Genomic DNA, 22,975 nt, shown 5'->3' with positions numbered 1-22,975 from the left:
CTCAGGGCCCGGGGAACAGTGGGTTAACTGCCTTGCTCAGGGCCCCAGGGAACAGTGGGTTAACTGCCTTGCTCAGGGCCCCGGGGAACAGTGGGTTAACTGCCTTGCTCAGGGCCCGGGGAACAGTGGGTTAACTGCCTTGCTCAGGGCCCGGGGAACAGTGGGTTAACTGCCCCCTCTTCAGTTACTACTACCACTACCAATACTCCTAATACCCCTCTTCAGGTACTACTACCACTACCAATACTCCTAATGCCCCTCTTCAGTTACTACTACCACTACCAATACTCCTAATACCCCTCTTCAGGTACTACTACCACTACCAATACTCCTAATGCCCCTCTTCAGTTACTACTACCACTACCAATACTCCTAATGCCCCTCTTCAGGTACTACTAACACTACCAATACCCCTAATGCCCCTCTTCAGGTACTACTACCACTATCAATACTCCTAATGCCCCTCTTCAGGTACTACTAACACTATCAATACTCCTAATGCCCCTCTTCAGGTACTACTAACACTATCAATACTCCTAATGCCCCTCTTCAGGTACTACCAATACTCCTAATGCCCCTCTTCAGGTACTACCAATACTCCTAATGCCCCTCTTCAGGTACTACTACCACTACCAATACTCCTAATGCCCCTCTTCAGGTACTACTACCACTACCAATACTCCTAATGCCCCTCTTCAGGTACTACTACCACTACCAATACTCCTAATGCCCCTCTTCAGGTACTACTACCACTACCAATACTCCTAATGCCCCTCTTCAGGTACTACTAACACTATCAATACTCCTAATGCCCCTCTTCAGGTACTACTACCACTACCAATACTCCTAATGCCCCTCTTCAGGTGCTACTAACACTATCAATACTCCTAATACCCCTCTTCAGGTACTACTACCACTACCAATACCCCTAATGCCCCTCTTCAGGTACTACCAATACTCCTAATGCCCCTCTTCAGGTACTACTACCACTACCAATACTCCTAATGCCCCTCTTCAGGTACTACTACCACTACCAATACTCCTAATGCCCCTCTTCAGGTACTATCAATACTCCTAATGCCCCTCTTCAGGTACTATCAATACTCCTAATGCCCCTCTTCAGGTACTACTAACACTATCAATACTCCTAATGCCCCTCTTCAGGTACTACTAACACTATCAATACTCCTAATGCCCCTCTTCAGGTACTACTAACACTATCAATACTCCTAATACCCCTCTTCAGGTACTACTAACACTATCAATACTCCTAATGCCCCTCTTCAGGTACTACCAATACTCCTAATGCCCCTCTTCAGGTACTACTAACACTATCAATACTCCTAATGCCCCTCTTCAGGTACTACTAACACTATCAATACTCCTAATGCCCCTCTTCAGGTACTACCAATACTCCTAATGCCCCTCTTCAGGTACTACTACCACTATCAATACTCCTAATGCCCCTCTTCAGGTACTACTAACACTATCAATACTCCTAATGCCCCTCTTCAGGTACTACTAACACTATCAATACTCCTAATGCCCCTCTTCAGGTACTACCAATACTCCTAATGCCCCTCTTCAGGTACTACTAACACTATCAATACTCCTAATGCCCCTCTTCAGGTACTACTACCACTACCAATACTCCTAATGCCCCTCTTCAGGTACTACCAATACTCCTAATGCCCCTCTTCAGGTACTACTAACACTATCAATACTCCTAATGCCCCTCTTCAGGTACTACTACCACTACCAATACTCCTAATGCCCCTCTTCAGGTACTACTAACACTATCAATACTCCTAATGCCCCTCTTCAGGTACTACTACCACTACCAATACTCCTAATGCCCCTCTTCAGGTACTACTACCACTATCAATACTCCTAATGCCCCTCTTCAGGTACTACCAATACTCCTAATGCCCCTCTTCAGGTACTACTACCACTATCAATACTCCTAATGCCCCTCTTCAGGTACTACCAATACTCCTAATGCCCCTCTTCAGGTACTACTACCACTACCAATACTCCTAATGCCCCTCTTCAGGTACTACTACCACTACCAATACTCCTAATGCCCCTCTTCAGGTACTACTACCACTACCAATACTCCTAATGCCCCTCTTCAGGTACTACTAACACTATCAATACTCCTAATGCCCCTCTTCAGGTACTACTACCACTATCAATACTCCTAATGCCCCTCTTCAGGTACTACCAATACTCCTAATGCCCCTCTTCAGGTACTACTAACACTATCAATACTCCTAATGCCCCTCTTCAGGTACTACTACCACTACCAATACTCCTAATGCCCCTCTTCAGGTACTACTAACACTATCAATACTCCTAATGCCCCTCTTCAGGTACTACCAATACTCCTAATGCCCCTCTTCAGGTACTACTAACACTATCAATACTCCTAATGCCCCTCTTCAGGTACTACTACCACTACCAATACTCCTAATGCCCCTCTTCAGGTACTACTACCACTATCAATACTCCTAATGCCCCTCTTCAGGTACTACTACCACTACCAATACTCCTAATGCCCCTCTTCAGGTACTACTAACACTACCAATACTCCTAATGCCCCTCAGGTACTATCAATACTCCTAATGCCCCTCTTCAGGTACTACTACCACTACCAATACTCCTAATGCCCCTCTTCAGGTACTACTACCACTACCAATACTCCTAATACCCCTCTTCAGGTACTACTACCACTATCAATACTCCTAATGCCCCTCTTCAGGTACTACTAACACTATCAATACTCCTAATGCCCCTCTTCAGGTACTACTAACACTATCAATACTCCTAATGCCCCTCTTCAGGTACTACTACCACTATCAATACTCCTAATGCCCCTCTTCAGGTACTACTACCACTATCAATACTCCTAATGCCCCTCTTCAGGTACTACTACCACTACCAATACTCCTAATGCCCCTCTTCAGGTACTACTACCACTACCAATACTCCTAATACCCCTCTTCAGGTACTACTACCACTATCAATACTCCTAATGCCCCTCTTCAGGTACTACTACCACTATCAATACTCCTAATGCCCCTCTTCAGGTACTACCAATACTCCTAATGCCCCTCTTCAGGTACTACTACCACTACCAATACTCCTAATGCCCCTCTTCAGGTACTACTACCACTACCAATACTCCTAATGCCCCTCTTCAGGTACTATCAATACTCCTAATGCCCCTCTTCAGGTACTACTAACACTATCAATACTCCTAATACCCCTCTTCAGGTACTACTAACACTACCAATACTCCTAATGCCCCTCTTCAGGTACTACCAATACTCCTAACGCCCCTCTTCAGGTACTACTACCACTACCAATACTCCTAATGCCCCTCTTCAGGTACTACTAACACTATCAATACTCCTAATGCCCCTCTTCAGGTACTACTACCACTATCAATACTCCTAATGCCCCTCTTCAGGTACTACTACCACTACCAATACTCATAATGCCCCTCTTCAGGTACTACTACCACTACCAATACTCCTAATGCCCCTCTTCAGGTACTACTAACACTATCAATACTCCTAATGCCCCTCTTCAGGTACTACTACCAATACTCCTAATGCCCCTCTTCAGGTACTACCAATACTCCTAATGCCCCTCTTCAGGTACTACTAACACTATCAATACTCCTAATGCCCCTCTTCAGGTACTACTAACACTATCAATAATCCTAATGCCCCTCTTCAGGTACTACTACCACTATCAATACTCCTAATGCCCCTCTTCAGGTATTACCAATACTCCTAATGGCCCTCTTCAGGTACTACTACCACTATCAATACTCCTAATGCCCCTCTTCAGGTACTACTACCACTACCAATACTCCTAATGCCCCTCTTCAGGTACTACCAATACTCCTAATGCCCCTCTTCAGGTACTACTACCACTACCAATACTCCTAATGCCCCTCTTCAGGTACTATCAATACTCCTAATGCCCCTCTTCAGGTACTACTAACACTATCAATACTCCTAATGCCCCTCTTCAGGTACTACTACCACTACCAATACTCCTAATGCCCCTCTTCAGGTACTACTACCACTACCAATACTCCTAATGCCCCTCTTCAGGTACTATCAATACTCCTAATGCCCCTCTTCAGGTACTACTAACACTATCAATACTCCTAATGCCCCTCTTCAGGTACTACTACCAATACTCCTAATGCCCCTCTTCAGGTACTACTAACACTATCAATACTCCTAATGCCCCTCTTCAGGTACTACTACCAATACTCCTAATGCCCCTCTTCAGGTACTACTACCACTACCAATACTCCTAATGCCCCTCTTCAGGTACTACTACCACTACCAATACTCCTAATGCCCCTCTTCAGGTACTACTAACACTATCAATACTCCTAATGCCCCTCTTCAGGTACTACTACCAATACTCCTAATGCCCCTCTTCAGGTACTACTAACACTATCAATACTCCTAATGCCCCTCTTCAGGTACTACTACCAATACTTCTAATGCCCCTCTTCAGGTACTACCAATACTCCTAATGCCCCTCTTCAGGTACTACTACCACTACCAATACTCCTAATGCCCCTCTTCAGGTACTACTACCACTACCAATACTCCTAATGCCCCTCTTCAGGTACTACTACCACTACCAATACTCCTAATGCCCCTCTTCAGGTACTACTACCACTACCAATACTCCTAATGCCCCTCTTCAGGTACTACTACCACTACCAATACTCCTAATGCCCCTCTTCAGGTACTACTACCACTACCAATACTCCTAATGCCCCTCTTCAGGTACTACCACTACCAATACTCCTAATGCCCCTCTTCAGGTACTACTACCACTACCAATACTCCTAATGCCCCTCTTCAGGTACTACTACCACTATCAATACTCCTAATGCCCCTCTTCAGGTACTACTAACACTACCAATACTCCTAATGCCCCTCTTCAGGTACTACCACCACTATCAATACTCCTAATGCCCCTCTTCAGGTACTACCAATACTCCTAATGCCCCTCTTCAGGTACTACTACCACTACCAATACTCCTAATGCCCCTCTTCAGGTACTACTACCACTACCAATACTCCTAATGCCCCTCTTCAGGTACTATCAATACTCCTAATGCCCTTCTTCAGGTACTACTAACACTATCAATACTCCTAATACCCCTCTTCAGGTACTACTAACACTACCAATACTCCTAATGCCCCTCTTCAGGTACTACCAATACTCCTAACGCCCCTCTTCAGGTACTACTACCACTACCAATACTCCTAATGCCCCTCTTCAGGTACTACTAACACTATCAATACTCCTAATGCCCCTCTTCAGGTACTACCAATACTCCTAATGCCCCTCTTCAGGTACTACCAATACTCCTAATGCCCCTCTTCAGGTACTACTAACACTACCAATACTCCTAATGCCCCTCTTCAGGTACTACTACCACTACCAATACTCCTAATGCCCCTCTTCAGGTACTACCAATACTCCTAATGCCCCTCTTCAGGTACTACTACCACTACCAATACTCCTAATGCCCCTCTTCAGGTACTACTACCACTACCAATACTCCTAATGCCCCTCTTCAGGTACTACTACCACTACCAATACTCCTAATGCCCCTCTTCAGGTACTACTACCACTACCAATACTCCTAATGCCCCTCTTCAGGTACTACCAATACTCCTAATGCCCCTCTTCAGGTACTACTACCACTACCAATACTCCTAATGCCCCTCTTCAGGTACTACTACCACTACCAATACTCCTAATTCCCCTCTTCAGGTACTACTAACACTATCAATACTCCTAATGCCCCTCTTCAGGTACTATCAATACTCCTAATGCCCCTCTTCAGGTACTACTACCACTACCAATACTCCTAATGCCCCTCTTCAGGTACTATCAATACTCCTAATGCCCCTCTTCAGGTACTACCAATACTCCTAATGCCCCTCTTCAGGTACTACCAATACTCCTAATGCCCCTCTTCAGGTACTACTACCACTACCAATACTCCTAATGCCCCTCTTCAGGTACTACTACCACTACCAATACCCCTAATGCCCCTCTTCAGGTACTACCAATACTCCTAATGCCCCTCTTCAGGTACTACCAATACTCCTAATGCCCCTCTTCAGGTACTACCAATACTCCTAATGCCCCTCTTCAGGTACTACTACCACTACCAATACTCCTAATGCCCCTCTTCAGGTACTACTACCACTATCAATACTCCTAATGCCCCTCTTCAGGTACTACTAACACTATCAATACTCCTAATGCCCCTCTTCAGGTACTACTACCAATACTCCTAATGCCCCTCTTCAGGTACTACTACCACTACCAATACTCCTAATGCCCCTCTTCAGGTACTACTACCACTACCAATACCCCTAATGCCCCTCTTCAGGTACTACCAATACTCCTAATGCCCCTCTTCAGGTACTACTACCACTACCAATACTCCTAATGCCCCTCTTCAGGTACTACTACCACTATCAATACTCCTAATGCCCCTCTTCAGGTACTACCAATACCCCTAATGCCCCTCTTCAGGTACTACTAACACTATCAATACTCCTAATGCCCCTCTTCAGGTACTACTAACACTATCAATACTCCTAATGCCCCTCTTCAGGTACTACTATCACTACCAATACCCCTAATGCCCCTCTTCAGGTACTACTACCACTATCAATACCCCTAATGCCCCTCTTCAGGTACTACTACCACTATCAATACTCCTAATGCCCCTCTTCAGGTACTACTATCACTACCAATACCCCTAATGCCCCTCTTCAGGTACTACTAACACTATCAATACTCCTAATGCCCCTCTTCAGGTACTACTAACACTATCAATACTCCTAATGCCCCTCTTCAGGTACTACTATCACTACCAATACCCCTAATGCCCCTCTTCAGGTACTACTACCACTATCAATACTCCTAATGCCCCTCTTCAGGTACTACTACCACTACCAATACCCCTAATGCCCCTCTTCAGGTACTACTACCACTATCAATACTCCTAATGCCCCTCTTCAGGTACTACTATCACTATCAATACTCCTAATGCCCCTCTTCAGGTACTACCAATACTCCTAATGCCCCTCTTCAGGTACTACTAACACTATCAATACTCCTAATGCCCCTCTTCAGGTACTACCAATACTCCTAATGCCCCTCTTCAGGTACTACTAACACCTTTGCCATCTTATAACAACTATCACCCTAGATAGTGCACTACTTTAGAATGGCATCCTATCACCCTAGATAGTGCACTACTTTAGAATGGCATCCTATCACCCTAGATAGTGCACTACTTTAGAATGGCATCCTATCACCCTAGATAGTGCACTACTTTAGAATGGCATCCTATCAACCTAGATAGTGCACTACTTTAGAATGGCATCCTAGTCCCTAGATAGTGCACTACTTTAGAATGGCATCCTATCACCCTAGAGAGTGCACTACTTTAGACCAGGGTCCATAGGGGAGCCATTTGGAATGCAGGCCCAGATCAGTCTCAGTGGGACTATGACAGCCTACTAAAATAAATCCTTGGATCCCCGGACTAACTTAATCCCAGTGTGGCTGGCTAACTTAATCCCAGTGTGGCTGGCTAACTTAATCCTGACGTGGAGCCACAGTCACTCTTCCAGCGTCAGGATTACTCAATAATGCATGACACCGGAGAAGCAGTCGGTAATCAACAGCAGAGTTAAAGGGTTCTAAATAGGGCTCCTATAAATAACAGGACAGAAAAGAGAGCATGTGGAATGAAGGAGGAGGGATGGACACAAACCCTGCAACGTTTGGAGAGGGGAGGGAGACTACAGAGAGAGGAGGGAGGTGACAGAGGAGAGGGAGACTACAGAGGGAGGAGAGAGAGGAGAGGGAGACTACAGAGGGAGGAGAGGGAGACTACAGAGGGAGGAGAGACAGAGGAGAGAGAGACTACAGAGGGAGGAGAGGGAGACTACAGAGGGAGGAGAGAGACAGAGGAGAGGGAGACTACAGAGGGAGGAGAGAGACAGAGGAGAGGGAGAGGAGAGGGAGACTACAGAGGGAGGAGAGAGACAGAGGAGAGGGAGACTACAGAGGGAGGAGAGAGACAGAGGAGAGGGAGACTACAGAGAGAGGTGACAGAGGAGAGGGAGACTACAGAGGGGAGAGAGAGACAGAGGAGAGAGAGAGGAGAGGTGACAGAGGAGAGGGAGACTACAGAGGGGAGAGAGAGACAGAGGAGAGAGAGAGGAGAGGTGACAGAGGAGAGGGAGACTACAGAGGGAGGAGAGAGACAGAGGAGAGGGAGAGGAGAGGTGACAAAGGAGAGGAAGACTACAGAGAGAGGAGAGAGACAGAGGAGAGAGAGAGGAGAGGAGAGAGACAGAGGAGAGGGAGACTACAGAGGGAGGAGAGAGACAGAGGAGAGAGAGACTACAGAGGGAGGAGGGAGGTGACAGAGGAGAGGGAGACTACAGAGGGAGGAGAGAGACAGAGGAGAGAGAGAGGAGAGGTGACAGAGGGGAGGGAGACTACAGAGAGAGGAGGGAGGTGACAGAGGAGAGGGAGACTACAGAGGGAGGAGAGAGACAGAGGAGAGGGAGACTACAGAGGGAGGAGAGAGACAGAGGAGAGGGAGACTACAGAGGGAGGAGAGAGACAGAGGAGAGGGAGACTACAGAGGGAGGAGAGAGACAGAGGAGAGGGAGACTACAGAGGGAGGAGAGAGACAGAGGAGAGAGAGAGGAGAGGTGACAGAGGAGAGGGAGACTACAGAGAGAGGAGGGAGATGACAGAGGAGAGGGAGACTACAGAGGGAGGAGAGAGACAGAGGAGAGGGAGACTACAGAGGGAGGAGAGAGACAGAGGAGAGGGAGAGGAGAGGGAGACTACAGAGGGAGGAGAGAGACAGAGGAGAGGGAGACTACAGAGAGAGGTGACAGAGGAGAGAGAGAGGAGAGGTGACAGAGGAGAGGGAGACTACAGAGAGAGGAGAGAGACAGAGGAGAGAGAGAGGAGAGGTGACAGAGGAGAGGGAGACTACAGAGGGGAGAGAGAGACAGAGGAGAGAGAGAGGAGAGGTGACAGAGGAGAGGGAGACTACAGAGGGAGGAGAGAGACAGAGGAGAGGGAGAGGAGAGGTGACAAAGGAGAGGAAGACTACAGAGAGAGGAGAGAGACAGAGGAGAGAGAGAGGAGAGGTGACAGAGGAGAGGGAGACTACAGAGGGAGGAGAGAGACAGAGGAGAGAGAGACTACAGAGGGAGGAGGGAGGTGACAGAGGAGAGGGAGACTACAGAGGGAGGAGAGAGACAGAGGAGAGAGAGAGGAGAGGTGACAGAGGGGAGGGAGACTACAGAGAGAGGAGGGAGGTGACAGAGGAGAGGGAGACTACAGAGGGAGGAGAGAGACAGAGGAGAGGGAGACTACAGAGGGAGGAGAGAGACAGAGGAGAGGGAGACTACAGAGGGAGGAGAGAGACAGAGGAGAGAGAGAGGAGAGGTGACAGAGGAGAGGGAGACTACAGAGAGAGGAGGGAGGTGACAGAGGAGAGGGAGACTACAGAGGGAGGAGAGAGACAGAGGAGAGAGAGAGGAGAGGTGACAGAGGAGAGGAAGACTACAGAGAGAGGAGAGAGACAGAGGAGAGAGAGAGGAGAGGTGACAGAGGAGAGGGAGACTACAGAGAGAGGAGAGAGACAGAGGAGAGAGAGAGGAGAGGTGACAGAGGAGAGGAAGACTACAGAGAGAGGAGAGAGACAGAGGAGAGAGAGAGGAGAGGTGACAGAGGAGAGGGAGACTACAGAGAGAGGAGGGAGGTGACAGAGGAGAGGGAGACTACAGAGGGAGGAGAGAGACAGAGGATAGAGAGAGGAGAGGTGAAAGAGGAGAGGGAGACTACAGAGGGGAGAGAGAGGAGAGAGACAGAGGAGAGAGAGAGGAGAGGTGACAGAGGGGAGGGAGACTACAGAGAGAGGAGGGAGGTGACAGAGGAGAGGGAGACTACAGAGGGAGGAGAGAGACAGAGGAGAGGGAGACTACAGAGGGAGGAGAGAGACAGAGGAGAGGGAGACTACAGAGGGAGGAGAGAGACAGAGGAGAGGGAGACTACAGAGGGAGGAGAGAGACAGAGGAGAGGGAGACTACAGAGGGAGGAGAGAGACAGAGGAGAGAGAGAGGAGAGGTGACAGAGGAGAGGGAGACTACAGAGAGAGGAGGGAGGTGACAGAGGAGAGGGAGACTACAGAGGGAGGAGAGAGACAGAGGAGAGGGAGACTACAGAGGGAGGAGAGAGACAGAGGAGAGGGAGAGGAGAGGTGACAGAGGAGAGGGAGACTACAGAGAGAGGTGACAGAGGAGAGAGAGAGGAGAGGTGACAGAGGAGAGGGAGACTACAGAGAGAGGAGAGAGACAGAGGAGAGAGAGAGGAGAGGTGACAGAGGAGAGGGAGACTACAGAGGGGAGAGAGAGACAGAGGAGAGAGAGAGGAGAGGTGACAGAGGAGAGGGAGACTACAGAGGGAGGAGAGAGACAGAGGAGAGGGAGAGGAGAGGTGACAAAGGAGAGGAAGACTACAGAGAGAGGAGAGAGACAGAGGAGAGAGAGAGGAGAGGTGACAGAGGAGAGGGAGACTACAGAGGGAGGAGAGAGACAGAGGAGAGAGAGACTACAGAGGGAGGAGGGAGGTGACAGAGGAGAGGGAGACTACAGAGGGAGGAGAGAGACAGAGGAGAGAGAGACTACAGAGGGAGGAGGGAGGTGACAGAGGAGAGGGAGACTACAGAGGGAGGAGAGAGACAGAGGAGAGAGAGAGGAGAGGTGACAGGGGGGAGGGAGACTACAGAGAGAGGAGGGAGGTGACAGAGGAGAGGGAGACTACAGAGGGAGGAGAGAGAGGAGAGGGAGACTACAGAGGGAGGAGAGAGACAGAGGAGAGGGAGACTACAGAGGGAGGAGAGAGACAGAGGAGAGGGAGACTACAGAGGGAGGAGAGAGACAGAGGAGAGGGAGACTACAGAGGGAGGAGAGAGACAGAGGAGAGAGAGAGGAGAGGTGACAGAGGAGAGGGAGACTACAGAGAGAGGAGGGAGGTGACAGAGGAGAGGGAGACTACAGAGTGAGGAGAGAGACAGAGGAGAGATTGAGGAGAGGTGACAGAGGAGAGGAAGACTACAGAGAGAGGAGAGAGACAGAGGAGAGAGAGAGGAGAGGTGACAGAGGAGAGGGAGACTACAGAGAGAGGAGAGAGACAGAGGAGAGAGAGAGGAGAGGTGACAGAGGAGAGGAAGACTACAGAGAGAGGAGAGAGACAGAGGAGAGAGAGAGGAGAGGTGACAGAGGAGAGGGAGACTACAGAGAGAGGAGGGAGGTGACAGAGGAGAGGGAGACTACAGAGGGAGGAGAGAGACAGAGGATAGAGAGAGGAGAGGTGAAAGAGGAGAGGGAGACTACAGAGGGGAGAGAGAGGAGAGAGACAGAGGAGAGAGAGGAGAGGTGAAAGAGGAGAGGGAGACTACAGAGGAGAGAGGAGAGGTGAAAGAGGAGAGGGAGACTACAGAGGAGAGAGGAGAGGTGACAGAGGAGAGAGAGACTACAGAGGGAGGAGAGAGACAGAGGAGAGGGAGAGGAGAGGGAGACTACAGCAGGAGGAGAGAGACAGAGGAGAGAGAGAGGAGAGGTGACATAGGAGAGGGAGACTACAGCAGGAGGAGAGAGACAGAGGAGAGAGAGAGGAGAGGTGACAGAGGAGAGAGAGAGGGGAGGTGACAGAGGAGAGGGAGACTACAGAGGGAGGAGAGAGACAGAGGAGAGGGAGAGGAGAGGTGACAGAGGAGAGGGAGACTACAGAGGGGAGAGAGGGGAGAGAGACAGAGGAGAGAGAGGAGAGGTGAAAGAGGAGAGGGAGACTACAGAGGGGAGAGAGACAGAGGAGAGAGAGAGGAGAGGTGACAGAGGAGAGGGAGACTACAGAGAGAGGAGGGAGGTGACAGAGGAGAGGGAGACTACAGAGGGAGGAGAGAGACAGAGGAGAGAGAGGAGAGGGGAGAGATTAGAGAGAAGAGATATTAGAGAGGGGAGAGAGAGGAGAGATGACAGAGGAGAGAGAGGAGAGAGAGAGGAGAGGTGAGGGAGACTACAGAGAGAGGAGAGAGAGGAGGGAGGTGACAGAGGAGAGAGAGACTACAGAGAGAGGAGAGAGGAGAGAGGAGAGATGACAGAGGAGAGAGAGGAGAGAGGAGAGAGAGGAGAGAGAGAGGAGAGGGAGACTACAGAGAGAGGAGAGAGAGGAGGGAGGTGACAGAGGAGAGGGAGACTACAGAGAGAGGAGAGAGACAGAGGAGAGAGAGAGGAGAGGTGACAGAGGAGAGGGAGACTACAGCAGGAGGAGAGAGACAGAGGAGAGAGAGAGGAGAGGTGACAGAGGAGAGAGAGAGGGGAGGTGACAGAGGAGAGGGAGACTACAGAGGGAGGAGAGAGACAGAGGAGAGGGAGAGGAGAGGTGACAGAGGAGAGGGAGACTACAGAGGGGAGAGAGGGGAGAGAGACAGAGGAGAGAGAGGAGAGGTGAAAGAGGAGAGGGAGACTACAGAGGGGAGAGAGACAGAGGAGAGAGAGAGGAGAGGTGACAGAGGAGAGGGAGACTACAGAGAGAGGAGGGAGGTGACAGAGGAGAGGGAGACTACAGAGGGAGGAGAGAGACAGAGGAGAGAGAGGAGAGGGGAGAGATTAGAGAGAAGAGATATTAGAGAGGGGAGAGAGAGGAGAGATGACAGAGGAGAGAGAGGAGAGAGGAGAGAGAGGAGAGAGAGAGGAGAGGGAGACTACAGAGAGAGGAGAGAGAGGAGGGAGGTGACAGAGGAGAGGGAGACTACAGAGAGAGGAGGGAGGTGACAGAGGAGAGGGAGACTACAGAGGGAGGAGAGAGACAGAGGAGAGAGAGGAGAGGGGAGAGATTAGAGAGAAGAGATATTAGAGAGGGGAGAGAGAGGAGAGATGACAGAGGAGAGAGAGGAGAGAGGAGAGAGAGGAGAGAGGAGAGATGAGAGAGAATAGAGAGGAGAGAGGAGAGATTAGAGAGAGGACAGAGGAGAGAGAGAGGAGAGATTATAGAGAGGTGACAGAGTAGTCTAACCCTACCGCCTTCCTAGGTGGCCCCTGGCCTCTCATTGCCCAATGAATATTAGTTCATTCAAACCATAACCCTCTTCTGAATGAATATGATTGGTTATTCTGAAAAATAACGTTTCCAACACTCCACAGTATGTAAGTTATTCATATGTGTTAACCATCACAAGGCTGCTGGCCCAGACGGCATCTCTGGCCGCGCTCTCAGCATATACAGACCAGCTGGCTGTTGTGTTGTCTGACATGTTCAATCTCTCCCTAGTTCAGGCCTCTATACCCACCTAGCTAGGCCTAGCTCAGGCCTCTATACCCACCTAGCTAATTCAGGCCTCTATACCCACCTAGCTAGCTCAGGCCTCTATACCCACCTAGCTAGCTCAGGCCTCTATACCCACCTAGCTAGCTCAGGCCTCTAAACCCAAATAGCTAGCTCAGGCCTCTATACCCACCTAGCTAGCTCAGGCCTCTATACCCACCTAGCTAGCTCAGGCCTCTATACCCACCTAGCTAGCTCAGGCCTCTATACCCACCTAGCTAGCTCAGGCCTCTATACCCACCTAGCTAGCTCAGGCCTCTATACCCACCTAGCTAGCTCAGGCCTCTATACCCACCTAGCTAGCTCAGGCCTCTATACCCACCTAGCTAGCTCAGGCCTCCATACCCACCTAGCTAGCTCAGGCCTCTATACCCACCTAGCTAGTTCAGGCCTCTATACCCACCTAGCTAGCTCAGGCCTCTATACCCACCTAGCTAGTTCAGGCCTCCATACCCACCTAGCTAGTTCAGGCCTCCATACCCACCTAGCTAGCTCAGGCCTCTATACCCACCTAGCTAGCTCAGGCCTCTATACCCACCTAGCTAGCTCAGGCCTCTATACCCACCTAGCTAGCTCAGGCCTCTATACCCACCTAGCTAGCTCAGGCCTCTATACCCACCTAGCTAGCTCAGGCCTCTATACCCACCTAGCTAGCTCAGGCCTCTATACCCACCTAGCTAGCTCAGGCCTCTAACACCAGGTGTTGCAGGATGGCCAAGAAAATCATAATGGACCCCAGCCACCAGGGCAGTACAGGAGCATCATGGACCCCAGCCACCAGGGCAGTACAGGAGCATCATGGACCCCAGCCACCAGGGCAGTACAGGAGCATCATGGACCCCAGCCACCAGGGCAGTACAGGAGCGAAAACTGAAAGACTGGCCAATAGTTTCTACCCCCAGACCATCAGACTGCTGAATAGACACCACTAGTCAGCTGTTTCTACCCCCAGACCATCAGACTGCTGAATAGACACCACTAGTCAGCTGTTTCTACCCCCAGACCATCAGACTGCTGAATAGACACCACTAGTCAGCTGTTTCTACCATCAGACCATCAGACTGCTGAATAGACACCACTAGTCAGCTGTTTCTACCCCCAGACCATTAGACTGCTGAATAGACACCACTAGTCAGCTGTTTCTACCATCAGACTGCTGAATAGACACCACTAGTCAGCTGTTTCTACCATCAGGCTGCTGAATAGACACCACTAGTCAGCTGTTTCTACCATCAGACCATAAGACTGCTGAAAAGACACCACTAGTCAGCTGTTTCTACCATCAGGCTGCTGAATAGACACCACTAGTCAGCTGTTTCTACCATCAGACTGCTGAATAGACACCACTAGTCAGCTGTTTCTATCCCCAGACCATCAGGCTGCTGAATAGACAACACTAGTCAGCTGTTTCTACCATCAGGCTGCTGAATAGACACCACTAGTCAGCTGTTTCTATCCCCAGACCATCAGACTGCTGAATAGACACCACTAGTCAGCTGTTTCTACCTCCAGACCATCAGACTGTTGAATAGACACCACTAGTCAGCTGTTTCTACCATCAGACTGCTGAATAGACACCACTAGTCAGCTGTTTCTACCATCAGGCTGCTGAATAGACACCACTAGTCAGCTGTTTCTACCCCCAGACCATCAGGCTGCTGAATAGACACCACTAGTCAGCTGTTTCTACCCCCAGACCATCAGACTGCTGAATAGACCCCACTAGTCAGCTGTTTCTACCATCAGACTGTAGAATAGACACCACTAGTCAGCTGTTTCTACCCCCAGACCATCAGACTGTTGAATAGACACCACTAGTCAGCTGTTTCTACCCCCAGACCATCAGGCTGCTGAATAGACACCACTAGTCAGCTGTTTCTACCCCCAGACCATCAGACTGCTGAATAGACACCACTAGTCAGCTGTTTCTATCCCCAGACCATCAGACTGCTGAATAGACACCACTAGCCAGCTGTTTCTACCCCCAGACCATCAGACTGCTGAATAGACACCACTAGTCAGCTGTTTCTACCATCAGACCATCAGACTGTTGAATAGACACCACTAGTCAGCTGTTTCTACCCCCGGACCATCAGGCTGCTGAATAGACACCACTAGTCAGCTGTTTCTACCCCCAGACCATCAGACTGCTGAATAGACACCACTAGTCAGCTGTTTCTACCATCAGACCATCAGGCTGCTGAATAGACACCACTAGTCAGCTGTTTCCACCATCAGACCATCAGGCTGCTGAATAGACACCACTAGTCAGCTGTTTCTACCATCAGGCTGCTGAATAGACACCACTAGTCAGCTGTTTCTACCCCCAGACCATCAGACTGCTGAATAGACACCACTAGTCAGCTGTTTCTACCATCAGACCATCAGACTGCTGAATAGACACCACTAGTCAGCTGTTTCTACCCCCAGACCATCAGACTGCTGAATAGACACCACTAGTCAGCTGTTTCCACCATCAGACTGCAGAATAGACACCACTAGTCAGCTGTTTCTACCCCCAGACCATCAGGCTGCTGAATAGACACCACTAGTCAGCTGTTTCTACCATCAGACTGCTGAATAGACACCACTAGTCAGCTGTTTCTACCATCAGACTGTTGAATAGACACCACTAGTCAGCTGTTTCTACCATCAGACTGCTGAATAGACACCACTAGTCAGCTGTTTCTACCCCCAGACCATCAGGCTGCTGAATAGACACTAGTCAGCTGTTTCTACCATCAGACCATCAGACTGCTGAATAGACACCACTAGTCAGCTGTTTCTACCCCCAGACCATCAGACTGCTGAATAGACACCACTAGTCAGCTGTTTCTACCATCAGACCATCAGGCTGCTGAATAGACACCACTAGTCAGCTGTTTCTACCCCCAGACCATCAGACTGCTGAATAGACACCACTAGTCAGCTGTTTCTACCCCCAGACCATCAGACTGCTGAATAGACACCACTAGTCAGCTGTTTCTACCCCCAGACCATCAGACTGCTGAATAGACACCACTAGTCAGCTGTTTCTACCCCCAGACCATCAGACTGCTGAATAGACACCACTAGTCAGTTGTTTCTACCCCCAGACCATCAGACTGCTGAATAGACACCAATAGTCAGCTGTTTCTACCATCAGACTGCTGAATAGACACCACTAGTCAGCTGTTTCTACCCCCAGACTGCTGAATAGACACCACTAGTCAGCTGTTTCTACCATCAGACTGCTGAATAGACACCACTAGTCAGCTGTTTCTACCCCCAGACTGCTGAATAGACACCACTAGTCAGCTGTTTCTACCATCAGACTGCTGAATAGACACCACTAGTCAGCTGTTTCTACCCCCAGACCATCAGACTGCTGAATAGACACCACTAGTCAGCTGTTTCTACCCCCAGACCATCAGACTGCTGAATAGACACCACTAGTCAGCTGTTTCTACCCCCAGACCATCAGACTGCTGAATAGACACCACTAGTCAGCTGTTTCTACCATCAGACTGCTGAATAGACATCACTAGTCAGCTGTTTCTACCATCAGACTGCTGAATAGACACCACTAGTCAGCTGTTTCTACCCCCAGACCATCAGACTGCTGAATAGACACCACTAGTCAGCTGTTTCTACCACCAGACCATCAGACTGCTGAATAGACACCACTAGTCAGCTGTTTCTACCCCCAGATCATCAGACTGCTGAATAGACACCACTAGTCAGCTGTTTCTACCATCAGACCATCAGACTGCTGAATAGACACCACTAGTCAGCTGTTTCTACCATCAGACTGCTGAATAGACACCACTAGTCAGCTGTTTCTACCATCAGACCATCAGACTGCTGAATAGACACCACTAGTCAGCTGTTTCTACCCCCAGACCATCAGACTGCTGAATAGACACCACTAGTCAGCTGTTTCTACCATCAGACTGCTGAATAGACACCACTAGTCAGCTGTTTCTACCCCCAGACCATCAGACTGCTGAATAGACACCACTAGTCAGCTGTTTCTACCATCAGACTGCTGAATAGACACCACTAGTCAACTGTTTCTACCCCCAGACCTTCAGGCTGTTGAATAGACACCACTAGTCAGCTGTTTCTACCATCAGACCATCAGACTGCTGAATAGACACCACTAGTCAGCTGTTTCTACCATCAGACTGCTGAATAGACACCACTAGTCAGCTGTTTCTACCATCAGACTGCTGAATAGACACCACTAGTCAGCTGTTTCTACCCCCAGACCATCAGGCTGCTGAATAGACACTAGTCAGCTGTTTCTACCATCAGACCATCAGGCTGTTGAATAGACACCACTAGTCAGCTGTTTCTACCCCAGACCATCAGACTGCTGAATAGACACCACTAGTCAGCTGTTTCTACCCCCAGACCATCAGACTGCTGAATAGACACCACTAGTCAGCTGTTTCTACCATCAGACTGCTGAATAGACACCACTAGTCAGCTGTTTCTACCATCAGGCTGCTGAATAGACACCACTAGTCAGCTGTTTCTACCCCCAGACCATCAGGCTGCTGAATAGACACCACTAGTCAGCTGTTTCTACCCCCAGACCATCAGGCTGCTGAATAGACACCACTAGTCAGATGTTTCTACCCCCAGACCATCAGACTGCTGAATAGACACCACTAGTCAGCTGTTTCTACCCCCAGACCATCAGACTGCTGAATAGACACCACTAGTCAGCCACCCCCCATTGTTTAATTACCATTTTCATTATTTTATTTCACTAGTCCTGCATGTTGAAGCTTGAAGTCTAATAATTTCACTGAACCCTGCAGTCACAACCCGGTACATTTGACTATTATTAAACACTATGAATCTCAGTTTGGGTGTTTCCTAAAGTTACGTTACCCATTACAATTAGAAAGTAGCCTTCCCAACACTGGAATGGGCCCTGGTCTAAAGTAGTGCACTATATAGGGCCCTGGTCTAAAGTAGTGCACTACACAGGGCCCTGGTCTAATGTAGTGAACTATATGGGGCTCTAGTCTAAAGTAGTGGACTATATGGGGCTCTGGTCTAAAGTAGTGCACTACACAGGGCCCTGGTCTAAAGTAGTGAACTATCTAGGGCTCTGGTCTAAAGTAGTGTACTACATGGGGATCTGGTCTAAAGTAGTGGACTATATGGGGCTCTGGTCTAAAGTAGTGCACTACACAGGGCCCTGGTCTAAAGTAGTGGACTATCTAGGGCTCTGGTCTAAAGTAGTGTACTATATGGGGCTCTGGTCTAAAGTAGTGTACTACATGGGGATCTGGTCTAAAGTAGTGGACTATCTAGGGCTCTGGTCTAAAGTAGTGCACTATATAGGGCATAGTGTGCCATTTGAGACATCCTCAGTCTGTTCTTTTGTACTGCTAAAGCAGAAAGTGTCTCTGGGCGGTGGAGGAAACAGCCGTGGATGATCCCACACGTTGTTCATCATGTAACAGCATTAAATCCACTTCCCCAACGCCCTCACTTATTCATGTCCTCCTGCTCCGTATTAATGACCTGTTGGCAGCTAGGCCTTTAAAGAAGCTGCTTTTATCCCTGTTACCATTCACTGTAGCAGCTCAACGTAGCAGCCGGCCCAGAGCAGTCTGTTACCATTCACTGTAGCAGCCGGCCCAATGCAGTCTGTTACCATTCACTGTAGCAGCTCAACGTAGCAGCCGGCCCAGAGCAGTCTGTTACCATTCACTGTAGCAGCTCAACGTAGCAGCCGGCCCAGAGCAGTCTGTTACCATTCACTGTAGCAGCTCAACGTAGCAGCCGGCCCAGAGCAGTCTGTTACCATTCACTGTAGCAGCTCAACGTAGCAGCCGGCCCAGAGCAGTCTGTTACCATTCACTGTAGCAGCTCAACGTAGCAGCCGGCCCAGAGCAGTCTGTTACCATTCACTGTAGCAGCTCAACGTAGCAGCCGGCCCAGAGCAGTCTGTTACCATTCACTGTAGCAGCTCAACGTAGCAGCCGGCCCAGAGCAGTCTGTTACCATTCACTGTAGCAGCCGGCCCAGAGCAGTCTGTTACCATTCACTGTAGCAGCTCAACGTAGCAGCCGGCCCAGAGCAGTCTGTTACCATTCACTGTAGCAGCTCAACGTAGCAGCCGGCCCAGAGCAGTCTGTTACCATTCACTGTAGCAGCTCAACGTAGCAGCCGGCCCAGAGCAGTCTGTTACCATTCACTGTAGCAGCTCAACGTAGCAGCCGGCCCAGAGCAGTCTGTTACCATTCACTGTAGCAGCTCAACGTAGCAGCCGGCCCAGAGCAGTCTGTTACCATTCACTGTAGCAGCTCAACGTAGCAGCAGGCCCAGAGCAGTCTGTTACCATTCACTGTAGCAGCTCAACGTAGCAGCCGGCCCAGAGCAGTCTGTTACCATTCACTGTAGCAGCTCAACGTAGCAGCCGGCCCAGAGCAGTCTGTTACCATTCACTGTAGCAGCTCAACGTAGCAGCCGGCCCAGAGCAGTCTGTTACCATTCACTGTAGCAGCTCAACGTAGCAGCCGGCCCAGAGCAGTCTGTTACCATTCACTGTAGCAGCCGGCCCAGAGCAGTCTGTTACCATTCACTGTAGCAGCTCAACGTAGCAGCCGGCCCAGAGCAGTCTGTTACCATTCACTGTAGCAGCCGGCCCAGAGCAGTCTGTTACCGTTCACTGTAGCAGCCGGCCCAGAGCAGTCTGTTACCATTCACTGTAGCAGCTCAACGTAGCAGCCGGCCCAAATCAGTCTGTTACCATTCACTGTAGCAGCCGGCCCAGAGCAGTCTGTTACCATTCACTGTAGCAGCTCAACGTAGCAGCCGGCCCAATGCAGTCTGTTACCATTCACTGTAGCAGCCGGCCCAAAGCAGTCTGTTACCATTCACTGTAGCAGCCGGCCCAAAGCAGTCTGTTACCATTCACTGTAGCAGCCGGCCCAAAGCAGTCTGTTACCATTCACTGTAGCAACCGGCCCAAATCAGTCTGTTACCATTCACTGTAGCAGCCGGCCCAATGCAGTCTGTTACCATTCACTGTAGCAGCCGGCCCAAAGCAGTCTGTTACCATTCACTGTAGCAGCTCAATGTAGCAGCCGGCCAAAATCAGTCTGTTACCATTCACTGTAGCAGCTCAACGTAGCAGCCGGCCCAATGCAGTCTGTTACCATTCACTGTAGCAGCCGGCCCAAAGCAGTCTGTTACCATTCACTGTAGCAGCCGGCCCAAAGCAGTCTGTTACCATTCACTGTAGCAGCCGGCCCAGAGCAGTCTGTTACCATTCACTGTAGCAGCCGGCCCAAAGCAGTCTGTTACCATTCACTGTAGCAGCTCAACGTAGCAGCCGGCCCAAATCAGTCTGTTACCATTCACTGTAGCAGCCGGCCCAAATCAGTCTGTTACCATTCACTGTAGTAGGCCAACGTAGCAGCCGGCCCAAATCAGTCTGTTACCATCCACTGTAGCAGCCGGCCCAAATCAGTCTGTTACCATCCACTGTAGCAGCCGGCCCAAATCAGTCTGTTACCATTCACTGTAGCAGGCCAACGTAGCAGCCGGCCCAAATCAGTCTGTTACCATTCACTGTAGCAGCCGGCCCAGAGCAGTCTGTTACCATTCACTGTAGCAGCTCAACGTAGCAGCCGGCCCAATGCAGTCTGTTACCATTCACTGTAGCAGCCGGCCCAAAGCAGTCTGTTACCATTCACTGTAGCAGCCGGCCCAAAGCAGTCTGTTACCATTCACTGTAGCAACCGGCCCAAATCAGTCTGTTACCATTCACTGTAGCAGCCATCAGGTCATCAGTTCCATTTGACAGACACATCAGGGTTCACAACTCAGTGTTTCCCCCGTCACTAGATAGGCGGGGCGTACCTACTGTATACAATAACAGCAATAGACTCCACCTTCTGCTGTGGAGCTCAGGACACACACTGACAGACAAGAAACCCAGCTAGCTGTCTTTCTCTTACCGTCAAACTGTTGATGTCTGGACACCAAGGTGGTCCTGAGTGTTTGACTGGTGTCCTCCACCAGGTTCTCAAACTCCAGCTTGCTCTGCTGCCCCAGTTTCTCCTCCATGTCGGACGTACAACAGGTGTAGCCCTGAGGACACACACGCAGGTGTTCACCTGCGTAGAGAGAGAGAGAGACAGTTAATACCTGGAGGAGAGGGCCAGACAGACAGACAGGTGTTCACCTGGGTAGAGAGACAGATAGACAGACAGTTAATACCTGGAGGAGAGGGACAGACAGACAGACAGTTAATACCTTGAGAGGGACAGACAGACAGACAGACATCGTTTTACGTGAAATAGACAAACAGACAGGCAGGTGTTCACCTAAAGGACAGAAAGACTCTTGAGGGAGATGGACAGACAGGGAGGCTGTTATACACATCAACAGAGCGTGCTGCCGCTGAGCAGGAGTCCAGTCAAGCCCCCAAAAGGCAGAGGGAGTCCAGTCAAGCCCCCAAAAGGCAGAGGGAGTCGTCAAGCCCCCAAAAGGCAGAGGGAGTCGTCAAGCCCCCAAAAGGCAGAGGGAGTCGTCAAGCCCCCAAAAGGCAGAGGGAGTCGTCAAGCCCCCAAAAGGCAGAGGGAGTCGTCAAGCCCCCAAAAGGCAGAGGGAGTCGTCAAGCCCCCAAAAGGCAGAGGGAGTCGTCAAGCCCCCAAAAGGCAGAGGGAGTCGTCAAGCCCCCAAAAGGCAGAGGGAGTCGTCAAGCCCCCAAAAGGCAGAGGGAGTCGTCAAGCCCCCAAAAGGCAGAGGGAGTCTAGTCAAGCCCCTAAAAGGCAGAGGGAGTGTTAGATCAAGCCCCCAAAAGGCAGAGGGAGTCCAGTCAAGCCCCAAAAGGCAGAGGGAGTGTTAGATCAAGCCCCCAAAAGGCAGAGGGAGTCCAGTCAAGCCCCCAAAAGGCAGAGGGAGTCCAGTCAAGCCCCCAAAAGGCAGAGGGAGTGTTAGATCAAGCCCCCAAAAGGCAGAGGGAGTGTTAGATCAAGCCCCCAAAAGGCAGAGGGAGTCCAGTCAAGCCCCCAAAAGGCAGAGGGAGTGTTAGATCAAGCCCCCAAAAGGCAGAGGGAGTGTTAGATCAAGCCCCCAAAAGGCAGAGGGAGTGTTAGATCAAGCCCCCAAAAGGCAGAGGGAGACCAGTCAAGCCCCCAAAAGGCAGAGGGAGTGTTAGATCAAGCCCCCAAAAGGCAGAGGGAGTCCAGTCAAGCCCCCAAAAGGCAGAGGGAGTCCAGTCAAGCCCCCAAAAGGCAGAGGGAGTGTTAGATCAAGCCCCCAAAAGGCAGAGGGAGACCAGTCAAGCCCCCAAAAGGCAGAGGGAGTGTTAGATCAAGCCCCCAAAAGGCAGAGGGAGTCTAGTCAAGCCCCCAAAAGGCAGAGGGAGTCTAGTCAAGCCCCAAAAGGCAGAGGGAGTCTAGTCAAGCCCCCAAAAGGCAGAGGGAGTCTAGTCAAGCCCCCAAAAGGCAGAGGGAGTGTTAGATCAAGC

General features: G+C 50.2%; 1 protein-coding gene across 1 annotated transcript in view; it reads right to left on the bottom strand.

Moving 5' to 3' along the window:
- LOC129840309 (glypican-6-like) overlaps nucleotides 1-22,975 on the bottom strand; it is a 461,602-nt gene that overhangs the window by 341,121 nt on the left and 97,506 nt on the right. The window contains exon 2 of the mRNA XM_055908111.1: nucleotides 21,459-21,617. Coding sequence (XP_055764086.1) covers nucleotides 21,459-21,617 — 159 coding nt within the window. The remainder of the gene's footprint in view (nucleotides 1-21,458; nucleotides 21,618-22,975) is intronic.

This window comes from Salvelinus fontinalis, chromosome 41 (assembly GCF_029448725.1).
Source record: "Salvelinus fontinalis isolate EN_2023a chromosome 41, ASM2944872v1, whole genome shotgun sequence".
NCBI lineage: Eukaryota > Metazoa > Chordata > Actinopteri > Salmoniformes > Salmonidae > Salvelinus > Salvelinus fontinalis.
Note: the sequence above shows the minus strand (reverse complement) of the source record. Positions and strands in the feature narration are given on the sequence as shown.